General features: G+C 39.7%; 1 protein-coding gene across 7 annotated transcripts in view; it reads right to left on the bottom strand.

Annotated features, from left to right (window-relative positions):
• Nucleotides 1-11247: 11247 nt before the first annotated feature.
• Nucleotides 11248-22413, bottom strand: part of PHACTR2 (phosphatase and actin regulator 2) — a 294524-nt gene continuing 283358 nt past the window's right edge. For all 7 annotated transcript variants that reach the window (XM_077999486.1, XM_077999487.1, XM_077999488.1 and 4 more), the window contains one exon: nucleotides 11248-11671. In XM_077999486.1, the coding sequence (XP_077855612.1) occupies nucleotides 11656-11671 (16 nt within the window). In that variant the 3' untranslated portion in view covers nucleotides 11248-11655. The remainder of the gene's footprint in view (nucleotides 11672-22413) is intronic.

Genomic DNA, 22413 nt, shown 5'->3' with positions numbered 1-22413 from the left:
ACATGTGCTGCTGATTCTCAGCTTCCTATCTGTAGCCTGGACTTTTTTCCTGACTTTCAGACTCATATATCCAACTGACTACTGTACATCTATCCACATGTGGATGTCCCAACAGAAGGCAATTCAAACAAATTGAATTGCATTTCTAAAATTGAATGCCTCCCCTTTCCATACCTCCTATGCTCTCTTGCTCTTCCCTGCCCTCCAGTCTAGCCTTACATCGGCCTCAGTGCTGCTGTTTTCTATTTCAGCAAGTGGCATCACCACCATCTGCTAAAGCCAGCCACGTGATAGGTATAATCTTAACTTTTCCATCTTCTCCATTTCCCCTATGGAACAATCATTTCTACTTCATAACTGTCCTTTGAGTCTGCTTATGTCTCTTCATTCCAATAGTTAATACCTTGGTTGGGGCCACCATCACCTCCCAACAAGATTATGGCAGTAGTAATGGCCACCATGCTTCCAATATTGCTTCCTCCGATCCAATCCATTCCTTCAATCCAATGCACTGTGGCCAGGATGAGTAGGGCAAATCTGATGATGTTACCTCTGAGCTTCAAATCCTTTGGTGAATCTCTGTTGTCTCAAGGATAAATTCTAAATTCTTTGACAAGTTTTAAAAGGACCGTCAAGATGTAGTCTTCATTTACCTCTTTAGTCTCATTACAGCTTCTATCTTTGGCTCAGCTTTAATACTTACTTGTGCCATTCTGAGCACGACTATAGAGTTCTCGTTTCAGGAAATAATCTAGATTAGACATTGGTATGGGATAAATGTGCAATCTAATTAGATGTCATGGCTGGGTGTGGTAGCTCATGCCTGTAATCCCAACATTTTGGAAGGCCGAAGAGGAAGAATCGCTTAAGGCTAGTTGTTTGAGACCAGTCTAGGTAACCTAGTGAGACCTCTGTCTCTATAAGAAAGCTTTTTAAAAATTAAATGTCATTTAAATAAATTATGTCTAATTGGAGAGAGAGAATATGGAAAAAATGCAAAGTCTCAAGTAGGCTAGTAAAAGATTGTTGAAGGAAATTAACTGCAACTTGAGCGTTCCTTCTATTTTTCTACATCTTGTTTTCTTTTTTCTTTTAGAGAAAGGGTCTCACTCTATCACCCAGCCTAGAGTGCAGTGTTGTGATCATAGCTCACTGCAGTCTTGACCTCCTAGACTCAAGCAGTCTCCCTGCCCCAGCCTCCCGAGTAGCTGGGACTATAGGTATGCCACCAGGCTTGGCTAACTTTTTAAATTATTTGTAGAGTCAGGGTCTTGCTATGTTGCCCAGGCTGGTCTCAAACTTCTGGACTCAGGCAGTCCTCCTGCTTTGGCCTCACAAAGCACTGGGGTTATAGGCAGGAACCACTGTGCCAGCCAAACTTACTTCTTCCTATCAAAGAACCTTTTAGGATGCAGTTTGAATCAGGTATAACAAAACCAATTCTTTCTGAAGGCTGTGGATTTGGAGACCCTCTAACAATGTAAGGATTGAAACATGGTTCTGAGTACGTCCCCGTGGTTGAGGCAGATTCTTCCCAGAAGTATATAACACTTAGGACGCATTTATCCGTCATGGATTTTTTTCCCCATTAAGCAAAGAGTGAATTGTCAATCTAGTAATCAGTTTGCCTGAGGTTTTAAAATCTGCTTTTCTTAGTGTCTGTTTCTACAAGCCTGGGAATTAAATATGGATATTAAATCAAAGTCAAAATAATACTTTTGTGTTACATTTAATTATGTTTTATAATTATTAAGACGATCTGTATGTACTTGGTATTAAAGCACTTAACAATTTTTTAAAAACTGGAATATTGTAGAAATCTGACCTATTAGCCATGCAATCCCAATTTAAACTATGTAACTAATTTTAGACTTGTAAAATTAAAAAGTTTAAGAACATTTCTACATTTGTAAATAATACTGAAATGTCTAAGAAAAGTTGATTTACTGCATATATAATGCATTAGGTTTAAAAGTGTTGTTAAATGCTTGTTATAGTCACATTTGGGCATTTGAAATGATTACACAGAAAATAAAATCTGCCAAATTTATATATGCTATTTCAAGAAAAAGTTTAAAGAAACTATAATGCAATAGCTGGAGAAGATATTTGCATTGTTCCCAGAAGGATAAGTTGGATATTAACACATAAAGAGCTCCAGTTGGAGCGAATGGCTTAATCAAAGTTGTGATGTGCAAAGAGTGCATCACATACTTGGGGGACAACAAGTTTCATTTGATTTGGTCCAAGTGTGGAATAAAAGGAGTGTAATCTGGAACTGTGGTCGGTGGTTAGACTACAGATGCCTTTTTTTTGAGACAGGGTATAGCTCTGCAGTGGCGAGATCTCAGCTTACTGTAACCTCCGCCTCCCGGGTTCAAGCGATTCTCATGTCTCAGCCTCCTAAGTAGCTGGAACTACAGGTGCACACCACCACACCTGGCTAATTTTTGTATTTTTAGTAGAGACAGGGTTTCACCATGTTGGCCAGGTTGGTCTTGAACTCCTTGGCTCAAGTGATCCACCTGCCTTGGCCTCCCGAAGTGCTGGGATTACAGGCTTGAGCCACTGTGCCTGGCCATAACTACAGCTCTTGAGGGCTAGATTAAAGCACCTGGGAGTTGTTCAGCAGGTACTGGGCAAGTCTAAGCAGGAATGATATATGAGTGTGCTTTAGGAAGACTAATGCCATCTGGGTACAGTGGCTCATGCCAGTGATCCCAGCACTTTGGGAGGTTGAGGTGGGAGGATTGCTTGAGTCCAGGAGTTCAAAACTAGCTTGGACAACATAGCGAGCCCCATCTCTACAAAAAATACAAAAAACAAAATCAATAAAAGAATTAGCCAGGCATGGTGGAACTTGCCTGTAGTCCCAGCTATTTTGGAGGCTGAGGCAGGATGGCTTGGGCCCCGGAGTCCCAGGATGCCGTGAGCCATGACTCTGCCACTGTACTCCAGCCTGGGTGACAGAGCAAGACCCTGTCTCAAAACAAACAAACAAAAAAACCCACACAAAAAAACAAGGACTGACTGTGGGAAAAGATTTTGTAGCTCAGCTTGCTGTATACTGCTACCTGAAGAATTAGAGGCAAATTCTTGCTCATGTTAAATACCCCCTTCTCTGGTTTGTCTGACCTGGGCCAACCAAGGTCAAAAAGTCCATCCAAAAACAAATCATTGAGTAGATAAGCACTGACAATGCTACTTCTCTCTTCCCTATGATATTCATCTAATTTCAAAAAGCTAACATCTGCAGCTTTTTTTTTTCCATTCAAATCCTTAGAAATGGTGTCTCTTTATAACAAAAGAGCAAAAAAATCTTCACACGAACTTTAGGTTCTTAGCCTTTCTCTAGGTTTTACATGTTCCACTATTAGCGACCACCCTTTAAAGAGGAGAGTTTAAAACTCACAAACTAAGTGAGGACTTGGGTGTCTGCGGGCAGCAGTACTCTAGCAGCAACTCCATGCAGAAGTTTGAATTGAGGCTCATGACTAGTTCATTTGTTTTTCTATTTTTATTTTTTATAGAGATGGGGTTTCACTGTGTTGCCCAGGCTTGTCTCAAACCCTTGGGCTCAAGCAGTCTTCCTGCCTTGGCCTCCCAAAGTGCTGGAATTACAGGCATGAGCCACTGCACCTGGCCTTTTAACATTTATGTTTCAATTTTTTAATTTTTATTTTTTCATTGACTAGTTAAATCACAATAAATCAGAGGTCACCATAGCATTGTGTAAAATGAAAAATTGCCCATTTCTTAGTTCCATTGGGTTTTAGCTGGTAATGTTTCTATGTAGAACTTGGTTTTGTCTGAGAAAGAAATAGAATTGCAACAACTACTATGCCTGCCTGGAAGATGTACCTCTCATTTTCAATAGCATACTTCGGACAAATTTTTCAAACCTATTTTTTAATTTTTTGGTTCCAGTCCTCCGGTCTTCTGTCTAGGATACTGGCAAGCATGTTGCTTTCAAGTCTCCCTTTACATCTTTGACCTTGATCTGGAGAGCAGGGAGGTAAAGTTACTATTTGTAACTGATGCAGAAAATCACAAAAAGTATATTCCAATTCTTTTCATGGCCAAAATATATGCTCCCAACCTCGCTTCTTGCTTGTAATACATTAAAAAGCATAATGAGGAAGTCTGTTTATTTTCTATGTTATAAACCCTAAATGGACTATCTTTTATGTTTACATATAATAATGGCAATAAAAACATCAATATCAAATACCTCAGATATAAAAAGATAGAAGTTAAAAAAATACTGTAAGTTTCTTTTAAGAGCAGTAATTCTGTAGACAGACATTTTAAATAAAAAGTACATGTCTCAAGGCCTTACATACAAAGAGGTCTTAACAACTTAGGTGAAGTTGAAATAACAGGCAATTAGTGAAGCTGTCTTACCTTTTTCTCTTTTTTCATTTAAAAAGGCTGAGCACTATCCAAATATAATAGAAACTGGAACAAACTAAAACTGGGGATTTCCCAATGATTTTATTGAGGTAACTTTTCCCAATTTTATACATATATGGATTTACATATACTCAGGAAAGCTAAACAATGTTCTAAGGCACTTGGAATTGTGCACAGCAAAGTATCCTCTAATATTATACAACTAAATAGAGCAGAATTTTGCTTTTTAAATAACACAAACACCAGTACGGAATTAAAAAAGAGAATACATAGTCTTTCTTTCAGGTTACAATAGTGGAATACAAGTACTTATGTGTGTATACTTGTAGATATTTATACCCACATACTATAATACAGTACAGATAAGAACAACAACAAAAGAGAAACTGTCATGTTAATCAGTGTACAGTTCCAGTTATTTACACTCACAGATATTACACCTGTGTAATACGTAGAACTAGATCACTCACTGGAAATCAGAAAGCATTCAGTCAGTCTGATAATGATCACAGTTTACCATTGTTATCATTTTAACTGAAGTGTGAAATAACAAAAGAATGCAGATAGTCCATTATTTAAAAATCACTGTTACACAGAAACAAAAAAGAAAGAAAGAAAGAAAGAAAGAAAGAAAGAAAGAAAGAAAGAAAGAAAGAAAGAAAGAAAGAAACTCGTTTGAATTTTTAGTAGGTATTAAATCTGGTGAAATTGGTGTAAATGTTTTGAACACACTGGCATATTTCTAAGCCACAGAAGAAATGTTTAAAAAACAAGAAAAAGAAATATTAGTCCCTATATTTTAAGGGACGAAAGTGGTTTGACCCTTGAATCATTCTGATTCTTTCTGAAGGCGAGTTAGCACTGCAGTGGCAGCTTCTGGTTGTGGAGGCTCTCTAAACAATGTAATGACATAGTCAAACTATAACAAAAGTAACCAGTAAGGGAAAAGCCCCCCTCTCACGAGTTGGCAAGTGGCACAAATATTATTGGCATTTTCATATACCATAAAATTGACCTGAGGGTAGAGTGGCATTCTGCCTTATTTGCTCCTTTCAATTTATTCTTAAAAAAAAAAAAATACTGCTATTTAAAAAGATAAGAATTCTTAAGCACCATCTAAAAGCTTACAATATAACCACCTTTATTGACTCTGCGTTACCTGGCCTCAAAAAAAATTTAGAAATTTTAATGTTTTAAAAAATTATAGTGGCTAAGTGAATTCCATTTTGCTAGCCACAATTCATCCGAATAACATATTTACCATTCAGTTTTGGTGATACAAAGCGACAAAGAGAGTATGTTTCTGTATTGTTAGTACAGTTTAATAATGTTTCACCTAAGTAAAACTCATCTTGTTTTGTGTGTGACCATCACTGAAGTATGAACAACAGGCATGCAATCCACAGTTAATCCACATTTTCATCATAATGCAGCATTCACAAATCTTATTAGAAAAGTTGAACCGCATGACTACATTTATACCGGGGGAATTCAAGCATTGGCGTGTGAATTAAATGCTTTGTTAATGGGATAAACAGGCGATTCATTTGGAACTTATGGGATGCAGCATAACCAGGTGAAATCTAATGGTAACTCATTTCCAAAGACCACCAGGTTTGTTCAAGTGCACTGTTAGTCTGTGTTTGTGTTTAACCCATGCAACAATCCTCATGACAGTAACAAGGATTATGACCAAAAATGTGGTTCTAAAGAAAAGTTGTAAGGCAAAAAAAAAAAAAAAAAAAAAAAAAAAAGCCTTCTTCATGTATGATCTCTCCTTTAAGTATATATAGGGACTAGGCCAAGTCCCCATGCCCACTGAATGGCCGAGGCTGCCCAGTAACCTCCTCCCTGAAGAACTGGCAAATTAAAGCTGCACTGAGACAAAGGCTTGAAAAATGAAGGGAGAAAAACCATTCAGGGACCAAAGAAATGCAAGGCAGCAGAGACAATGTTTGGGGATAGGCACTTTTTCTCTATGTGTCCTCAAATTGCAGTAGACAGTGGCATTCAGGGGAGGTGATACCAACCTCCCAGAGAGGGTATTTGAACCTGGGGGAAGGCTTTTTATTCTTGGTGTTTACAGTGACTGAGAATGCTACTGACATTTAGTCAGCAGGGGCCTAGGATATTAAACATCTGGCAATGCATGGGATGATTCTGTACAACAAAGACCTGCCCAGCTCCAAATGCCAAGAGCACCCCCACTGAGAAACATGGACCAACAGTGCTTTGCTCATATGTGCAGCTGTGCTAGCAATGCGACAAGCTAAATGACATTTTTTGTGTGTGTGCAGTAAATCCTAGCATGGCTAAAAAATGACTCATCCTTATATGGTTGGCTTTAGGTGGGAATAGCTGCCACAGGATCCTCCACTTTTTTGCCAGAAATTTCACAACATATACAATAGGATTTTTAAATTTGGGATGACACCGTCTTCAAAAAAGCATTGGTGGGTAAGGTTCCAGCTGCCTTCTAGAAATGCTAATGATGCTTTGCATTTCCATACATAGCTTAAGCTTAACGATTACGAAAAGGAAATTGGAAGTGAAAATGGGAATTATCTGAGAGTACTCTATCTCTCTCCCTACCACCTCTTGGTTGCTGCCTGCCTTTACAGTAGAGCCCAATGCTGCTTCTCTGAAACCTGGGTTTAAACTAACTGGGGATGTACTTTCTCTAGAAAGATGTTCCTATTAATTTGGTGATTACTCTGTCATTGCTTTTCCCTCAAGGACATATTTTATTTTATTTTATCCATTATTATTATTATTATTATTATTATTATTTTGAGACGCAGTCTTGCTCTGTCGCAAAGGCTGGAGTGGAGAGGCACGATCTTGGCTCACTGCAACCTCCGCCTCCTGGGTTTAAGCAATTCCCCTGCCTCAGCCTCCCGAGTAGCTGGGACTACAGGCACAAGCCACCATGCCTGGATACTTTTTTTTTTTTTTTTTTTTAAGTATTTTTAGTAGAGACGCGGTTTCACCATGTTGGTCAGGCTGGTCTTGAACTCCTGACCTCAAGTGATCCACCGGCCTTGGCCTCCCAAAGTGCTGGGATTACAGGTGTGAGCCACCACGCCTGGCCAATATAGGACATATTTTAGTTGTGTAAGTTCATTCTGCTTTGTCCAGTAAAGCAATGTAATCTATCCTGCCAGTAAGTAGAAACTATCTACTCAGTAGTGAAAGATCTAGCCATTTCAAGAGGCCAACGGACAATTCTGTAAATAAATTGCATCTAAGTAGTTCCTTACTACTCACAACATACTCTAATGGTGTGAAGAAATTAATTCTTATCCCAAAGAATATACTTTTCCTAGTAATGATAGGCTTCATATAATTGGAATTTAAGAATGCTTTAACAGTTCTACCATACTCAGGGGTAAATGACATAAATTCATATATATTGTACTAATTTAATTCTAAACCACCTACTCTGAGGAAGATTTCTTGCTCCGTTTGAAATTTGCAGCAAGGGGCACTTGAAAATAATAACAGACTGAAGAAATTTTTGAGCAGGAAAGGAAGGAAGTTTTCATTACTAAGTGTGGACATACTACTCTGTGGTAGACAAGACTATCCTTTTCCATTGTGAATACAGTATGATTTTTCAGAGTTGTATCTGCCTGGTTCTATGAAGAATAAATAAAATGCCTGTTAGGTGTTAATGTGGCACATACCAGCACATGCAGTGTTAATGCAATCTTTTCCTCTTTTAAGTGTAAGCTACTAAATATATAATATGCATATGTATTTATTTAATTTTTTTTTAATGCCAATGCAGCCCTGAATTAATTGCAGGCTGTAAAACTGGACCTTTTTTGACTCAGGTTTTAAGGACTCATCTCTTATTTTCAGTATTTGGCGATTTTTGAAGGGTGTATTCAATTCCTTTATTTCCTTAAATATATTTTCCCTTCAATTTCAGAACTTCCTACTAACAGAATATATTTACTAACATTAGAGAAAGATAAAGGACTACTCTTATTATGCTACTAAACAATATGAAGATGAAACCAGAAAGTCAGTTTTTCTGGGTAAAGCAGAGAGACAGATGTGTGTGCTTTTTCCTCCATGTAAAATAGCTGTTCAGATGCCAAAATGGTTCTCTATTACAGATTTCAGTTAAGTAATTTAAGGAATCATAGCTAACACGTAAAAGTGTGAGACGCTTCACATACACAGGAAATTATCAGGCAAGCTGCCTTGAATGAATGCTGACTACCAGAGAACTATTTTGTCAGACCGATTGGTAATGACCATGAAGATGCCGATCAAGCCTGCTGAGCATCTTCTTAATACCTTAATATTAATGTTTTGTTCTTCATTTAAAAAAAACTAAATTGGTCACTTTGGTTTTTACATCTGTCTAGTTCTTTCCGGACTGGGATCTTCCTGGAGATGGGTTTGTTTTCCTCCTTAATCATATCTTGGGAACTCAGGAAAACCCACTTACTTCCTCAATGTCAGCCTAATGTCAAACTTTAAATAGCCAAAAACCTGGAATTGTGTTACAACAAAAGAAATCCAATTCACACACACTTTTATTTTTCCTATACGGCATATGCTTACTGGTTGGATTGCTGAAACACTGGTGGTGGGCAGAGGTGCCTATGCATGGAGGGTGGGCCAGACCTCTAGATCCCTTTAGGGCCCCCAGGACTTCTGGCTGGGCGGCCAGTGGGGATATGGCTCGTCTCTGCTCTACTAAAATAGAACCATATTCCGCAAAATACAACTTAGCTTATAATCCTTTAATTCTTTCCACAGCTTTTTACTCAAGTCGTCATTCTAATAAAATAATTGCTGATTCCAATTTCCTAAATAGTAGACTAGCAGTGGCTAATTTTTTTTTTAACTTTTAAACTTTTATCTAAGTTAAAAAAATTTTTCTAAATGTATCGATTAGTATAAAGAAAAAGTATGAGTAGTTAATAAATCTGACCTATTATACCAAAAAAAAACAATTTTGAAATACCAGATTTTCATTTTTTGTACTGAGTGTATCTCATTGTAGGCAATAAAAAATTGCGTCATAGGCATCAAAAGTGGGAAGAAATTGTTCCTTTTATCAACCAAATAAAAACTTTCAATAACATGTACTTTGAGTGATAAGATGGTGATGTCTTATATTTACCATTATAGAGAGGTCTTGTGGTTAGAAATGTAAAGTGTTTAAAGATGATTAAGCATAGACAATTAAAAGAAACATTATATCTCTTGGTATTTTTCCCAAGACACTAAAATAATAAAATAAAAATATAATTAAGGAAAAGCATGACTCTGGGAAAAAAAAATCACAAGTTAATTTTTATGGCTGGATTGAAACACTATAAAACAGACAAAACCTCAGTCAGAGACAGATACCTGGGCACACAGAAAAATTTTTTCAAAGCAAAAAATTTGTCTTATCCTATTAGTGAAATGACAACAGACTCTATGTGTATTTTGTTAATGCACAGAGCCTAACAAGAGGTGCAGTAATGCTGGTTACTTTTCCTAGTGCTAATACAGTCCTGGCTTTTAATAATAGGCCAACTGGCATTATCATTTTTTATTTTTAAATAAAATGATCCGATTTCAAGTGGTTCTTCAAAATACCAATGAATGGCAGGATCTACATTTATTCACCAGGTTAAATGCTTAAACTTTTGGGTTGAAATAGAAAATTACAGTCCTGAACCAGAAACATCTCAGAAAATTGTAGTCCAAACTCTGAGAATAAAATAAACCCTATTTGGGTCTTGTTTTGTTATTCATTTCATGTGTTTTTAATTAAAGGGGCACAAAACAATCGTGAAGAACAATTAAATGCAAGGTGGTATTTACATATGGTTATATGTATTCGGGAGCAGAAGTCATACTGTGCCTGTGACTCCATGGAAAATAGGAACACAACAATAGAGCATTTCTTAATGTAAACAATACAGACTGTAGGCTCATAGGGAAAGCTTCCACTACTTTAATCTCACTGATTCTTTTGCATTGACAGTAAATACTGTATTGTATTTATGGATGCAATCTGCAGATTCTTAAAATACAAGATGAGGATTTCCTCACACACAACGTAGTGGAAACTTTCCATGTTCTGTTAAGCCTTTGGGTTTTTTTTTTGATCTGTGTCCTTTTTTGTTTTTTTCTTTTTTTTTTAATAGCAGCAATCCAACTTTTAAAAAATGCAGCACTAAAAAATAACTAGTCCTTATTCCCATGCAGGACTAACTGCAGGCAGCACGTTTGTATCTTGCTTAAATTTGAACTTTGGAGTCAAGTTTTTATAACAGGTGTCATGATTGTCAACACTGTCTTCTTTAGGTGAAGTATGGTTGCTTTGACTTTGGATCTAATCAAGATAGGGAAAGATCAAAAGATTTATTTCTGAAGCTTGCTACAGTTCTCTAGGGTCACATTACATCTGACTTTATTCTCAGTCCTCTTTTCCTGTGAAGGCTGGTACACTAGGAAAGGAATATTTAAAAATGTCAAGTGTGTATAGCTAATGCTACTTAAAAGCATGCAACAAAATTTGGGTAAGCATGCTTGTTAAAAGTCAGTAGAAGCTCTCGCATTTAAGAAAAAGATGCATGAAAACATTCAGACTTATTTCTGGCAACTGGATTCACTGGCACAACATAAAATTGTGGTACTATACTGTACCAACATAATGGTGAAACAAGAATATTCTCAGATCAAGTCTTTGAGGAATCCATATCGGGAGGTTAGATTCCTAAATCCCTTACTAAGTTCTCAGCTACCCAATAACTACTTCAAAAATACATTTATGCTTCAGTTTTCTCTTTTCTTCATTAACATAATGAAATATTTCTCTTTCTTTCTGATTTTCAACTCTCACCCCTTTTCAGTGCCCAGCAATTTTATCTATATTTTTCTTTCACCCGCATCATAAAATTTGGCTTTCTGGTAACAGGGAGCCAGCGATTGTCATCTGCTCATCTTCTTTGATTAAAGCTTCTGATGAAGAATATCCATGGTGTCTCTTACCATCGCTGTGCATTCTGGGCAGCAAGAGTCACTGCATCCTTCCCTTTGCTTGTTGGAGCCATCTGGACCGCACAGGTGAGGAGCACTTCCCAACCAAGCTGAGTCACACACTTCCTTCACCACAAGTTAAACGGAAACACACACATTCAAATCCCAGTGCAATATCAGGTTTTCAGGAAGCAGGGCTTCCCCCAAAGATGATCAGTCTCTGTTTCCAAACAGTCTCGCACTTCGTTATGGACGATGAAACCTGGAGTAAGAAACAGAAACTATGAGTCTGTGGCCTAGGAGCACATTCTGCATGCAGTGAGCTGAGGAAGGCGTGGCCGTGTTTACAATGAAAAGCTACCCTAGATATCCCCCAACTGAATTACTGTTTATAGATTGCTGTCGTAAAAAAATACTGTTATAAATATTATCGAGGAAAGCAGAGACAACCCTTATATAAAAGATGCTGGTTATAGTATTCAGGTTCCACAGCAACTAAGACAGAAAACATCACTATTCTTGAGTGTCACACTCTAACTTTTATCAAGCAGAGGGAGATGTTTCACAAAGGGATTTCGGTACACCTGGTTTGTATTATAAAAGCAGAACAACAAATAGGCACTTTTTCATTAGTTTCAGCCTCTCATCATCTCCTGCTGACAACTCCAAATTTACTTTCTACACTTGAATTTCTGAAAGCCCACAGGACGCTTCCCCCAGATGTTCCACAGGTACATACTAAGCATGTCCACAACAATACAAAGCTTTCCTTGTTAACCTGCCTTTGCACTTTGTCTTATTTAATGTTCTACCTTTAAAAATATTTTTTGTCTAGAAACCTCAGATTAGCAATTCATTTCTCTCCCTCATCCAGCATTTCCTATTAGTCACCAAGTCCTGCCTCAACTGCCTGTCTTGGAATCATTAAAGTGTCATCTTTTGCTGGCACTACTTTCATGGTACGCTTGTTAGCCAGCCAGCTGGCTTCCTTTCCCTCCTTGTGAGTTCCTAAACATTCCTCGCATTTTTGTAGCCCGGTACTTTTGAACATGCTGTTCACTAATACTGCAATTCCTTCCCTTCATTTCCTATCTATATTTTCATTTTCAAGATCAAGGTCAAAAGTTATCTTCTCCATAAAGCCTTAAGTGATCAAGCTCTCCAGCCTACTTCTGCAATTCCACGTTTATGCAACTCTGCGTAGCATTTCACCCTGTCTTCTATAATCGAATGCTCATCTGCTCTGGTCAGCCAGTCTCCTAACTGACTTCCCTGTCCCAGACTCTCTCCATCAGATCTATGCTCCTCACTGTTACTAGCACTATCCTTAAAAATACTGGTCCCATCATTCCAGTTCTTGGGGTTTTAAAAGTCTTTTTTTATTTTTAATTAGAGATGGGGGTCTCACTATGTTACCTAGGCTGGTCTTGAACTCCTGGTCTCAAGTGATTTGCCCACCTTTGCATTCCAAAGTGCTGTGATTACAGGTATGAGCCACTGTGCCCAGCCCCGTTCTTTCTCAAAAGGATGTATTGTTCCCCATTCCCTACAAAATAAAATTTAAGCTGGGCATGGTGGCATACACCTGTGATCCCACCTGCTTGGGAGGCTGAGTTGGGAGGATAGCCTTGAGTCCAGGAGTTCAAGACAAGCCTGGGCATGTAGCAAGACCCTATCCCTTAAAAAATTAAAATAAGAAAACCAACAAAAGAAAATTTAAATTTCCTGGAGAAAGTGGCCCAACTCATGGTTGTAGCTATATCTCTATCACTGCTTCCAAATATTCTCCATTCCAATCATTTGCCCCAAAAAGGCTTTTGCGCTAATGCTCTTTCCTCTACCTTTTTTTTGCGGGGTGGTTGGGGAAGCCCTGGGGTGGGAACAGGGTTCCACTCCTGTTGCCCAGGCTGAAGTACAGTGGTGCGATCTCAGCTCACTGCAGCTTCAACCTCCTAGGCTCAGGTGATTCTCCCCCCTCAGCCTTGAAGTAGCTGAAACTATAGGCATGCACCACCATGCCCAGCTAATATTTGTATTTTTAGTAGAAATGGGGTTTTGCTATGTTGCCCAGGCTGGTCTTGAACTCCTGCACTCAAGCAATCTGTCCTCGTCCTCCCAGAGTACTGGGATTACAGGTTTGAGCCACCACACCTGGCCTACTCTTTCTTCTACCTTTATCTCTCCTCCCATCTGTGCTTTATGCAATCTCACTCTGTGAGTTCTCCAATTCCCTTTTCTCCACTGCTCAGGGAAGCACTAATCACTCTCTTTCCTGTGTTCCCATAACCTTTGGCTTATGCCAGTTATTGCTCACATTATATATACATTATATAATCTTTGGATACATGTGCCTTTGCTATTGGATCATGACAAGCTTATCCATTTTTACGTACTCATTGAATACAAACTCTGGCACATGGTAGTACTTAATAAATGTTGCTGTGTTGAATACAAGCATTACAAAATGAAAAACTAAAAAATCAGAGCAGGTGAAATGAGATGGGCCGTGAATTGTTAACTGAGGAGCTGCTAGTTGGACACAAGGGACTTATATTACTTCTGTGTGTTTGACTTTCCAAAAGTCAAAAGAAAAATAAGATACAGCAAGCTTTACAAAACTAGTAGACAATTTATGACTAAAGCAGGAATGTGTCCACTTTGAGTTCAGTTCTTAATCTATCCCTGACCATAACCTTGGGCAGATGTGAGGACTGCCATGCCTGCATTTGATATACAGAGGCAACATCACTCTTTCAGCCACTCTTTCGAGGGCCAGGTCAAGGGCCCTGTTGCCTCGTGTAGGCTCAGGACACTGTTCCCTGCATCCCAGCCATTTTGGCTCTAGCCTTGGCTCAAAGGGCCCCAGATACAGCTCAGGCTTCTGCTTCAGAGGGTGCAAGCTGAAAGCCTCGACAGCTTCCACATGATGTTAAGCCTGCAGATGCACAGAATGCAAAAGTGATGGAAGCTTCGGAGACTTCACCTAGATTTCAGGGGATACATGGAAAAGCCTGGGTGTCCAGGCAGAAGCCTGCTGCAAGGGCATAGCCCCCACAGAGACCCTCTACTAGGGCAGTGTGGAAGGGAAATGAGGGGTTGGGGATTCCACACAGGGTCTCCTCTGGGGCACTGCCTAGTGGAACTGTGAGAAGGAAGCCACTGTCCTCCAGACCCCAGAATGGTAGATCCACTGGCGGCTTGCATCATGTGCCTGGAAAGGCCACAGACATTCAACGCCAGCCTGTGAGAGCAGCCTGGGGGCTGCACTTTGCAAATCCACAGGGGTAAAGATGCCCACTTACACTAGAGTGCCCGGGACATGGGACATGCAGTCAGAGGCGATTATTTTGGAGCTTTATGATTTAATGACTGCCCTCCTGGGTTTTGAACTTGCATGGGGCCTGTAGCCACTTTCTTTCGGCTGATTTCTCCCTTTGGGAATGGGAATGTTTACCCAATGTAGATCCCCACTGTATCTTGGAAATAACTAACTTGCTTGTTATTTTACAGATCATAGCTGGAAAGGATTTGCCTTTTTTCAGATGAGATTTTGAACTTTTGAGTTAATGCTGAAATGAATTAAGACTTTGGGGGACTGTTGGGAAGGCATTTGGAAATGTGAGAAGGACATGAGATTTGGGAGGGGCCAGGGGCAGAATGATATAGTTTGGATATTTGTCCCTGCCAAATCTCATGTTGGAATATAATCCCCAATGCTGGAGGTGGGGCTGGGAGGTGTTTGGGTCATGGGGGTGGATCCCTATGGCTTGGTACTGTCTTTGTGATGGTGAGTGACTTCTCACGAGGTCTGGTTTAAAAGTGTGGGGCATTCCTCCTCCACTCTTGCTCCCATTCTTGCCATGCGATGTGCCTGCTCCCCCTTTGCTTTCTGCCATGATTGGAGACTTCCTGAGGCCTCCCCAGGAGCAGATGCTGCCATGCTTCCTGTACAGCCTGCAGAACTGTGAGCCAATTAAACCTGTTTTCTTATAAATTACTCAGACTCAGGTATTTCTTTGTAGCAGTCAAGAATGGCCTAATACAGTCTGTGAGGGTGTTTTCAGAGACTGGCTTGTGAGTCTGAGTGGACTAGGTAGGGAAGATCTTCCCTCAGCATTGGCGGCCACAGCCAATCTGACAGAGAGCCAGAGAGGACAAAAACAGAGAAAAGGAGACTATGTCAATCCATCTGCTGGAGCTGGGATACACACTCTTCCTCTCTTGTCCTTGAACAACAACTCCAGGATCCCCACCCTTTGTACTTCAGAACTCACACCAGTACTCCCCACTGCCTCGAGCTCTCAGGCCTCTGGCCTTGGACTGAGCCAGGCTACCAGCATCCCAAGGTCTCCAGGTTGTCAACAACCTGTTGTGGGACTTCTCAGTGTCCATTATCATGTGAACCAATTGCACTAATAAATCCCCTTTCATACATCTATATACATCTATCTTATTGGTTTTGTTTCTCTGGAGAACCCGGACAGATTCAGACCCCTTTCTTGGCCATCAGATCTATACCCACCCCTGTCCTATTACCTTTTCTTCAAAGTCCTTAGCACTATCTGAAATGCTCATGTGTATTTATTATTGACTTGGTAATAGTTCGCCTCTCTACTAGAACATAACCACCTGAGGGCCTTATGAGACAGGTCCTAAACTCTCAGGGTCCAGAACGCAATCTGGCTCACTAGGGATGTGCTCAGTAACTATCTGTTGAATGCGTAAGTCACTGAACACATATATACAGGGGCATCTAGGAAGTTATTTGTTAGCTCTATAAATAACTCTATGTAACTGAGGAGTCCAATCAGAAGCCCCTAAATTTAATTACAAGTAAATATATACTAATATACAATAACCCACCTGATAAGACAATTCCAAAATGCTTTCTAGGAAGAGTCAACCAAAACTTGAAGCAAAATAAGGAAGATCTATAAAATACTTCAAAGAGTAACTGAAAACCTCTTAAATCAAATATTTTATATACAATGTGAAAGGCAAACTGATGTGGTTTGGCTGTGTTCCCACCCAAACCTCATCTTGAATTGTAATCTCATAATCTTCACATGTTGTGGGAGGGAGCTGGTGGGAGGTAACTGAATCAGGCGTGGTTTCCCCCATGCTGTTCTCGTGACGGTGAGTTCTCACGAGACCCGATGGGGCTTCTCCCTGCACTTGGCACTCATTCTCTCTCCTGTTGCCCTGTGAAGAGGTGCCTTCTGCCATGATTGCAAGTTTCCTGAGGCCTCCCCAGCCACATGGAACTGTGAGTCAATTAAATCTCTTTCCTTTATAAATTACCCAGTCTCAGGTATGTCCTTATAGCAGCGTGAGAATGGACTAATATACAGATAATAATAACAATCCTAATACAATATATACCAGAGCTTATAAGTCCAAGTGCTATGCATGTATTTCCTCATTTAATCCCGAAAACAATCCTATGAGCAAAGTGTTCCTATATCATCTTTGTATAGTTGTGGAAACCAAGGCACAGGGATGCTACCTCATTTGCCCAAGGCAGAGAGAGAGAGCTGGTAAGTGGAAGTGCTATGCTCCAGACTCTGTCTTCCTAACCTACATTTCAGTATGAGATCAAAATATGTCCTCATCTGTACTTCCATTCGAAGGGGTGATTTTCTGGTGTTCTCTGGGTAGCATGGAAGAGAAAAGGTGATCATTTGAATTTCTACCTCTATCCATTTTAATCAAATTTTATTTAAAATTTTTATTATTTTATTATTATTTTTAATTGACATACAATAATTGTTCATATTTATGGGGTAGAGAGTGATATTTTGTTGGGATAAAAAGTGTAATGATCAAACTAGCAAATCAATCATCCTACACATTTATCATTTCTTTGTGTCAGGAACATTCAAAATTCTCTCTTTTTGAATATACATATGCTTTGTGAACATATGCAATAAATTATTAACTATAGTCCCCCTACAGTGCTATGGAACACTAGAACCTATTTCACCCATCTAGCTGTATCTGTTAACCAATTGCACCCTATCTCCTTTCCCTCACCCTGTTTATCCTCTAATAACCACTCGTCTACTCTCTACTTCAATGAGATCAACTTTTTAGCTTCTACATGTAAGTGAGAACGTGTGGTGTTTATCTTTCTGTGCCTGCCTCATTTTACATAACATAACATCCTCCAGGCTCATCCATGCTGGTGTAATGACAAAATTTCATTCTTTCTTGTGGCTGAGTAGTATTCCGTTGTGTATATATACCACAATTTCATTATCCATTCACGTTTTGATCAGTTTTGACCAGAGAAAAATCCTGTTCCACCTTCTCAGGTCACACTTTGATTGTTACAGTCTATTCTCAAACTTTTCACAATGACTCGAAGAGCCCATCCAGTGATATCCCAAACTAGCAGCAGTATCTCCCTCTGAGCAGGGCACGGCAGCATTGTCCACACTCCAGAAAGGCAGCAGGAACCAGGGAGCCCTGACAACACATGCATTGTCCCTCCAGGACCCTCCACCATGAGCTACCAAAGCTCTATCTTTCTTAGGTTCAGCTTTTCTAAAACTTAGTTAAAAACTCATCTAACTTAGCAATTATTTAGCTCTTGCCAAATCTGCTGGGCTTTGCGTACCAAACATTCCACAGTGTCCTAATCTTCAGATGTTCATCTAATCTTGAATTCAAGGGGCAAGGACAAGGAAACCTGATGTTTTCTCTCCCCATTAGTAATGTCTGCGGGATGAAGAAGGTAAATGAAATTTTGGGGTTGGATAACAAAGGGAGTAGTCAATGGGCCAGGAGAGATAATCTTCTTTTTTGGGAGGTTGGAGGGACACCGTCTCACTCTCACACAGGATGGAGTGCAGTGGCATGATCTCGGCTCACTGCAATCCCCGCCTCCTGGATTCAAGTGATCCTCCTGCCTCAGTCTCCCAAGTAGCTGGGATTACAGACATCCGCCACCACGCACGGCTAATTTTTGTATTTTTTGTAGAGACAGCGTTGTGCCATGTTGGCCAGGCTGGTCTTGAACTCCTGGCCTCAAGTGATCCTCCCGCCCTGGCCTCCCAAAGTGCTGGGATTACAGCATGAGCCACCGCACCCCGCCAGAAGAGATAATCTTTGAAAGTCCAGTATTATCCTGGAAAGTATTCTGCATTTAATTTTCAAAAATGACTGAGGAGAGTGTAAGATTTTTTTTTCCCTGCACACACCATTTGCCCATGGATCCCAGGACACAGTGATTTCCACAGTCTGGATTGTATTGGAAGGCCACAGGCCACCAACACAGCTTCAAGGGCTGACTAGGAAAAGAAGGTAACCAATTAATACCATGCATGCAATAATGTGCTGACAAAGCCAGAGGTCACAACTATGACCCCTCTTTAGATAGACTGCCCAGATTTGGTAAAAAGTAACAACCAGAAGGAAAAAAAAAGCCATATATTTTCCTGCTCTATCCAATCTGAAAATGACACATATCCTGTTTAAATTAGACACCTTATCTTCAAATTCAGTTCTAAAACGCTGTGGTTAGAGGTACTGAAATTGCAAAATACTCTTCAGTTTGTTATTTCTCAGTAATTTGCATTCATTTTAAAGTAGGAGAAATTCAGCTTTACCTCTTGAGAAGTTTGTCTATGTGACAGCATGACAGTTTTGGCTTTAGGCTTCAAGTTGGTGGAGCAATAAATAGATTTACTGTGCCCTAAGGATACTGAAGCTTTCTGTCCACCCTCTTTTTGGAAGTTTCCTGAGACTCCAATCTAAAGTCATACATATTTTCTTCTTTCTTTTAAAACTGCAATACATTTTTTTTTCTCATTTTCATACTGCTGAGAGGGAGGGAATGGGGGAAAAGCTATTTTTAAGTTATGGAATTCAGATAATGATTTCAATAAAGGTGGTTCTTTTGTAATTTAATTTTAAAAAATTATTCATCTTCCTACAAATTCTTTATTTTTTATTTTTTTGAGACAGAGTCTTGCTCTTTTGCCTAGGCTGGCATGCATTGGTGCAATCTTGGTTCACTGCAGCCTCTGCCTCCCGGGTTCAAGTGATTCTCCTGCTTCAGTCTCCAGAGTAGCTGGGATTACAGGCATACACCACCATGCCCGGCTAATTTTTTTAGTATTTTTAGTAGAGACAGGGTTCACCATGTTGGCCAGGCTGGTCTTGAACCCCTGACCTCAGGTGATCCACCTACCTCGGCCTCCCAAAGTGCTGAGATTACAGGCATAAGCCACTGTGCCCAGCCCTTCCTGTAAATGTATTGACATAACATAAAATGTATAATTACTCACAAAGGTAAAATATTACTTTCCTGTACTTCCCTACTTGATAGATATAAAACTCCTAAATAATTCATTCCCCTTTTCTTTAAAAGAGTTTCATTGTCATGCCACATATGCTTATTATTTTAAAATTTTCTTTCTTTATTTTTTTAAAGAGACAGAGTCTGGCTTTGTCATCCGGCTGGAGTGCAGTGGCCAGATCACAGCTCACTGCTGCCTGGAACTCTGGGGCTCAGGGGATCCTCCCATACATACACTTATGTTAAACAAAGGAAGAGGCTCTCTTAAATCACAGCTCCTTGTTCTACCTGAGAGGCTACATTACACACTGGCTGGGCTCTTATCATTCCCAATACTGAGCCTTGCTTTCAACTCTGGTAGTAGTTACGCAGCATTTTAAAACCCTTTTAATTTCTGTCCAGGTAGCAAGTAAATGGAGTATCCATGAAAGGGAGTGCCACTACAAAAGCAGCCTTTCCATTCCTCGGTGGAGGACCCCTTATTAATTTTTATTGCAGTTTCATGTATAGTCCCTGTGATGTCATATTTTGATAAGCATACCTAGAAGCTGAAAGGGTGGTTTACTTTAACTGTAAATCCATGTAGGATAGTAATACCTCAAGAAAGTATAGAATGAGATCATTGCTTTAAAAAATACGTATATGGGCTGGGTGCAGTGGCTCACGCCTGTAATCCCAGCACTTTGAGAGGCCGAGGCAGGTAGATCACAAGGTCAGGAGATTGAGACCATCCTGGCTAATACGGTGAAACCCCATCTCTACTAAAAATACAAAAAATTAGCCGGGCGTGGTGGTGGGCACCTGTAGTCCCAGCTACTTGTGAGGCTGAGGCAAGAGAATGGCATGAACCTGGGAGGCAGAGCTTGCAATGAGCCAAGATAGTGTCACTGCGCTTCAGCCTGGGCGACAGAGCGAGACTCCGTCTCAAAAAAAAAAAAAAAAAAAATATGTGTATGTGTATGTGTCCATACATAGATAGAGTTGACCCTTGAATAACATGGATTTGAACTGCATGAGTCCACTTATACATGGATATTCTTCCACCTCTGCAACCCCTGAAACAACAAGACCAACCCCCTCCTTCTCCTCAGCCTATTCAACATGAAGACGATAAGGACGAAGACCTTTATGATGATACAATTCCACTTAATCAATAGTAATGTTGTCTCTTCCTTATGATTTATTATTATTATTTTTATTTTTTGAGACAGATTCTCACTCTGTCACCCAGGTGATCTCAGCTCACTTCAACCTCCACCTTCCAGGTTCAAGCAATTCTCATGCCTCAGGCTCCCAAGTAGCTGGGATTACAGATGTGTACCACCACACCCAGCTAATTTTTGTATTTTTAGTAGAGACAGGGATTCGCCATGTTGGCCAAGCTGGTCTCGAACTCCTGACCTCATGTGATCCCCTGGCCATGGCCTTCCAAAGTACTGGGATTACAGGTGTGAGCCACTGTGCCTGGCCTCCTCAGATTTTTAAAGTAACATTTTCTTTCCTGTAGCCTACTTTACTGTAAGAACATAGTACATAACACATGTAACATACAAAATATGTGTTGGTTGACTATGTTATCAGTAAGGATTCCAGTCACCAGTAGGTTTTAGTAGTTAAGTTTTGGGAGAGTCAAAAGTTATATGTGGATTTTTGACTGTGAGCGGGGATCAGAGCCCCTAACACCCACATTGTTCAAGGGTCACTGTATGTTAATATCTCAGTCTCAACATAAGAAAACTTCTCAACATTAAGAAACCTCTCAACATGAAGAAAAACTTCTTACCATTAAGACAATTTGAAAAGTAGAGAAAAGAAAAAGAGATTACTATAACCCCACTCTGTAATGAAACACTAAGAATTTTTGAAGTTATTTCCTAATCTTTATTTCCAGACATCTGAATTTTAAATAAAATATACTGCTGCTACAGTTAGTCAATATCCTGACTTTCCCATTTGACATTATGCCAATGATCTCTTGAAGCTCATTTTAACTCTAAGAGCCTCAATTCAATGATTCTATGAGTCTTCAGTAAGACTCCATAATACAAGAAGTAAATAATTTACAAGCTGATACAAACATGAAACTACTTTGTATACTCCAAAAATGTCATCATTTACAAAATGAGAAGTTTATTTTCAAAAAGTAATATTCTCTCTTGATAACAAATCTGATACATGTTAACACTTTCTCTATTGGGAAAACAGAGACTATCCAGAGGAAAATTAAAATTACTCAAAATCTTACCGCTCAACTATAACTACTTTACAATTTAGAACTTAAGTAAAATTTCACCTTTCATGTAATTTGTCTTTAGAATTCAGAGAGTTATTTTATATTGTGGAAATTCCACTTACTATGGAAAAGGAAGTGGCTTTTGTTTGCCATGTTGGTCTTCTTAGAGAACGCAATGATCCTATCTAATTATCTATCACCCTCAAATGGACTTTTGGGTTGTGAACAGTGGGCTGAGTGGGCATTGCTGAGGGGTAGAAAATGCAGAATGTGGCCAGACAAGCAGCAAGGTCTAAGCAACTGAGGTTAGGGCTTGGTACCTATTGGGCCACAGGGCGATTTCTTCTGGGGACCATTTGTCCCCACCCTTGTTGTACAGCCCTAGAATCCATTCCAATTCCAGGGCACCACCTGGAAAATACTGGTAGAAACTGGGAGAATTAGATGACAGTTCTTCATCACTAAAAAC

The sequence above is a fragment of the Macaca mulatta genome, chromosome 4 (assembly GCF_049350105.2).
Source record: "Macaca mulatta isolate MMU2019108-1 chromosome 4, T2T-MMU8v2.0, whole genome shotgun sequence".
NCBI lineage: Eukaryota > Metazoa > Chordata > Mammalia > Primates > Cercopithecidae > Macaca > Macaca mulatta.
Note: the sequence above shows the minus strand (reverse complement) of the source record. Positions and strands in the feature narration are given on the sequence as shown.